The sequence below is a fragment of the Cricetulus griseus genome, chromosome 5 (assembly GCF_003668045.3).
Source record: "Cricetulus griseus strain 17A/GY chromosome 5, alternate assembly CriGri-PICRH-1.0, whole genome shotgun sequence".
NCBI lineage: Eukaryota > Metazoa > Chordata > Mammalia > Rodentia > Cricetidae > Cricetulus > Cricetulus griseus.
Genome location: NC_048598.1, coordinates 57,251,980 through 57,256,563, shown reverse-complemented (window position 1 = coordinate 57,256,563; position 4,584 = coordinate 57,251,980). Strand labels below are relative to the sequence as shown.

The 4,584-nt window shown below is 43.0% G+C and overlaps 1 protein-coding gene across 2 annotated transcripts in view; it reads left to right on the top strand.

Annotated features, from left to right (window-relative positions):
* Positions 1 to 4,225, top strand: part of Rab29 (RAB29, member RAS oncogene family) — a 5,676-nt gene extending 1,451 nt beyond the window's left edge. For both annotated transcript variants that reach the window (XM_027417655.2, XM_027417656.2), the window contains exons 2-5: positions 1,865 to 1,936; positions 2,623 to 2,804; positions 3,456 to 3,577; positions 3,823 to 4,225. In XM_027417655.2, coding sequence (XP_027273456.1) covers positions 1,865 to 1,936; positions 2,623 to 2,804; positions 3,456 to 3,577; positions 3,823 to 3,937 — 491 coding nt within the window. In that variant the 3' untranslated portion in view covers positions 3,938 to 4,225. The remainder of the gene's footprint in view (positions 1 to 1,864; positions 1,937 to 2,622; positions 2,805 to 3,455; positions 3,578 to 3,822) is intronic.
* The last annotated feature ends 359 nt before the right edge of the window (positions 4,226 to 4,584 follow it).

Genomic DNA, 4,584 nt, shown 5'->3' with positions numbered 1-4,584 from the left:
CCGGAGCTGAAGGGATGATTCAGAGGTTAAAAGCACTGGCTGCTCATCCAGAGGTCCTGAGTTCTATTCCCAGCAACCACATGGTGGCTCACAACCATCTGTAATAAGATCTGTTACCCTCTTCTGGCATGTAGGCATACATGCAGACAGAGCACTGATACCAAACAAACAAACAAACAAACAAAACGTTAAAAAAAAAAACTCGTACCAACATAGATTTTGAAAGCATGTGCCGGTGTTCATATGAAAGTTGTTTTAAATTAACTATTTACTTTGAAATGAAAACTTTAAAGAGTATTTGGCAAAGGATGGGAGAGATGGCACACTGGGTAACGGTGCTTTATGGCAAGCCTGAACTGGGGTCCCCAACCCCACAAGATGGACAGAGAAGAGACTCCCAACAGTTGTCCTCTGACCTCTATGGGAGCACTGTGGCATGAGCATGTACAGACACACACTATAAAACATCGGTTTTTCAAAAGAATCTGGCAAAACTAAGGGCTTCCTTAGCATTTCAAAGACTGTGTTCCTGACTACTTTGCTCATCACTCCTAAATATGAGTCACTGTTTCAAGGATTTGGGTTAAAAGTGTTCTGTGAATTAATTCTTAGTTTTCCTACAGCATGAATATAATTGATTCTGGCAAGTTTGGATTTGTTTGTTTCCCAGTGTTTGTTATAAATTCTCCCTAGTTTTTACTTCTGTCACAGATGTAGAAGAATATGTTTCCAAACTGAAATTACTGTTTCTCTCCTTGACATATAGCTTTTCCTGCACAGTACGGTTTCCTGTACCTTTAATTCCACACTCAGGAGGTGGGGGCAGGAAGACCTCAGATTTGTGCTAACCTGCACTACACAACTTTGGGATGTTCCCCTGGAATAGTTAGTTGTCCAGCCTAAGTTCATGGAGTTTTAGCATCTCCAGACCCCATGGCAGATTCCAGCACAGCTCTTAAACGTCATCCTCTGGAACCATTTCAATTATCCCTTTCCTGCCTCACGTAATTACTGAACACTTATGGAGGATATAGAGAGTTTTGTTGTGTTTTCTCATCACACTATTTGATTAGACGCCAAAAGTGAAGATGAATGTGGAAGATACAAAGCTGACCACACTTTAACTTCATTTCCTTCATTTCCCCCAGCAATCTTTCCCTTGAGAAAACCCCCTAAAAACTCCCAAAAGTCATTTAACCCTCAAATAGGAATTATTTCCATAATCATTCCCACTTGCCTGTTCCTAGTCATGGAGATAATGAGTGTCAAATAATTTGATCTGATGACAGAGGGAAAAACACTAAATGGCTATGAATTATATGTTGTTCTCTTATTGACTCATTTCCATCTTTGAAGGCTTAAACTTAATCGGAGTTTCAAGATCCAGGGGTTGTCATTGTGTATTTAATCTGAGCTTATCCCTGGTTTTTTATTTTTGTTTTTTGGGTTTTGTTTTTGTTTTTGTTTTTGTTTTTTTGTTTTTTTGAGACAGGGTTTCTCTGTGGCTTTGGAGGCTGTCCTGGAACTCCCTATTGTAGACCAGGCTGGTCTCAAACTCAGAGATCTGCCTGCCTCTGCCTCCCGAGTGCTGGGATTAAAGGCGTGCCCCCTCCCCCGCAACCGCTGCCCTGGGCTTATCCCTGTTTTAATTTTTTTTTATTTTGTGTATATGTATGTATGCATAATGATATCCTTGTCGAAGTCAGAGGATAGTTTGTAGGGTTTAGGTTATGGGTACTGAACTTGGGTTGAGAAGCTTAGCAAAAAGTACCTTTGGCTTACCCACAGAACCTTCTCACTGGCCCATCCCTCGATTTGTTTTAAAGGCAGGTTTTATTAAAGTATAATAAACATCTATTTTCAGTGGACTTTGCTCTGAAGGTTCTCCAGTGGTCTGACTCAGAGATGGTGCGCCTTCAACTGTGGGATATTGCAGGTAAAAAGGAAAGACGAGATGGGAACAAGGGAAGAAATTATTTAACCAGCAAGCTGCCTGGGGTGGGTAGTGTGGAAAAGGGATGGCAAAATCAGTATCTTTTTTTTTCCCCTGAAGCTGCAAGTTTGAGCTGCTCTGAGCTTTTGAGGTGATTTTGGAGGTGTACTGTCCCAAAGACAAAGAGATATGATGCCATCTCTGTGTGGGTGGAGATGCTGCGTAGGTGGCCACCCATAGGTGGATGGTCCCTAGTAGGAGGGTGGGCTCTAGATCTTCAGCTGACTTTAGTGAGAAATAAGATCCCCAGAAAATAAGACAATGACTATGGCGAATCCTTATTATATGCTGTTCTTCAAAGTATTTCAAATTGACTGGTTCACTAACCTTGTCATGAAAGCTTTTCATCATACTAGACACAGGACAGATCTGAGGTGCTCAGCCTGATTTTCATAAAGTCACACAGTAAATAGCAGACAGGGATGTGGACACTGCAGTTTGGATACAGAATCTGCAGTAGAAGTGATTGAGCTTAATAATCCCTTAGTGGGATAGTCAGAAGGGAGAAGTAAGGAGCCCTCTCTACTGTATACAAAGATGCCCTGGCCTACAGTGAAGGGAGAGTAGAGGGAATTCGGAGAGGGTGATCAGTCCAGACTCACCTTTTGAGAGCCTTCTCTTCTCTCCAGGGCAGGAGCGGTTCACCTCTATGACAAGACTATACTATCGAGATGCTTCTGCCTGTGTTATTATGTTCGACGTCACCAATGCCACTACTTTCAGCAACAGCCAAAGATGGAAACAGGATCTGGACAGCAAGCTCACATTACCCAGTGGAGATCCAGTGCCCTGCCTGCTCTTGGCCAACAAGGTGTGTGGCCAGTTTAAGTAAATGGCCCCTGGCATCTATCAGTGGCTAGAGTAAAGGTATTTAAAAGACTCTGCGTTTCTGAACATGCACACCCTGTTTCTTTTTTTGTTTGTTTGTTTGTTTTTTTTAAGCTAGAATCTGTATAGCCAAGGAAGACCTAAAACTAACAGTTATGTTTCTGTTGCCCAAATAATATAATTATTGCCACTATGCCTGGCCACTAGCATGCCTGTTTATCCCTTTCAAATTGGCAGAGATATTTCTTTTGAAGAGATATTGAGAAAATTACTTTCTGTTTGTTTGTTTTTTCTCTCTTATATTTTGTGTGGAGTATGTTTTGCCTGCATGTATGTTTATACACCAAGTGTGTTCCTGGTGTCCAAGGAGGCCAGAAGAGGGTGTCAGGCTCCTTGGATCTGGAGTTACAGAACATTGTGAGCTGGCATGTGGGTGCTGGGAATTGAACCTGGGTTCTCTAGAAGAGGGGCCAGTGCTCTAGCTGCTAAGTCAACTCAACATTCCTTTGTTTTAAAGGAAGACTCTTGACTGCAGATTTTAGATGTTGGTGGTCTCAGTCACTGTTTAAAAATGGTTTAAATGTACAGATTCCTATGAAGATTATGGTATTGACTTATGTATTTTCTTTGTAAGAGTGATCTGTCCCCTTGGGCAGTGAGCCGGGACCAGATTGACCGGTTCAGTAAAGAGAACGGTTTCATAGGCTGGACGGAAACATCAGTCAAGGAGAACAGAAATATTAATGAGGCCATGAGGTGAGTGGCTCTTAGTGCTCTGGGGACAGGCACACAGACTGTGACCCTCTTTTCTGATTCCTGAGCAAACAAGTACAGATTAAGCCACTGGAATGCCAGCGTCCCTAAGATAATTGAGGACAAAGGGGTACTTAAACCTAGTGTCCTTCTGGAGTTCTGCCTGGTGATAAGACAATGCCGGCTGCATCTCCTTTTTCTCTATCTACCTTCTCAGGCTTACTTTTCTTGTTTTCTTTTTTTAAAAGAGTCCTCGTTGAAAAGATGATGAACAATTCCAGAGAAGATATAATATCTTTGTCTACCCAAGGGAACTACATCAATCTCCAAGCCAAGTCCTCCTCTGGCTGGACATGCTGCTAGTTCTGTTTTCCAGCCAGGCCTCTGAGTCTTTCCACCTCTTGCTGTTGGTTGCCCACCAACATAAAAACCCTGTTAAGAACATCTGAACTACTACTTGCCAGCTGCTCAGAAAGGAGGCCCATTGGGACTTGGGAAAGGCTGCCTGGGACCCATGTGCATTTTGGTTGCTCTTGGATGTTGTCTCTGACTTACTGTTGGCCCATGTAGTGCAGTTAGAGCTTCCAGTGATCACCTCATCCCCCAACTGTGGCATGAGTTTATGGGAAAGATTAAAAATTAGTACCTGTGTGTTTGTTTGTGTTTGTGGTGTTGGGGATTAAACTCAGGGCAAGCACATTGCTACTGATGCACATCCTTGCTTTAGCATTTGCGTTTGAAAATAATCCTCAGGGCTAGCAAGGTGGCTTAGTGCATAAAGGTATTTTCCACCCAGCCAGAAAACCTGAGTTCAGTCCCTGGAGCCCACGTGTTGGGAGAACTGGCTCACACAGGCTTGTCCTGTGACTTACACACACTCACCATGGCACACTCTTGCTCTCACACATGCAAAGTAAATAAGTAAAATAACAAAAATACAAATAAGGCTGGGCGGTGGTGGCACACAACTTTAACCCCAGCACGAGGGAGGCAAAGGCAGGCAGTTCGAG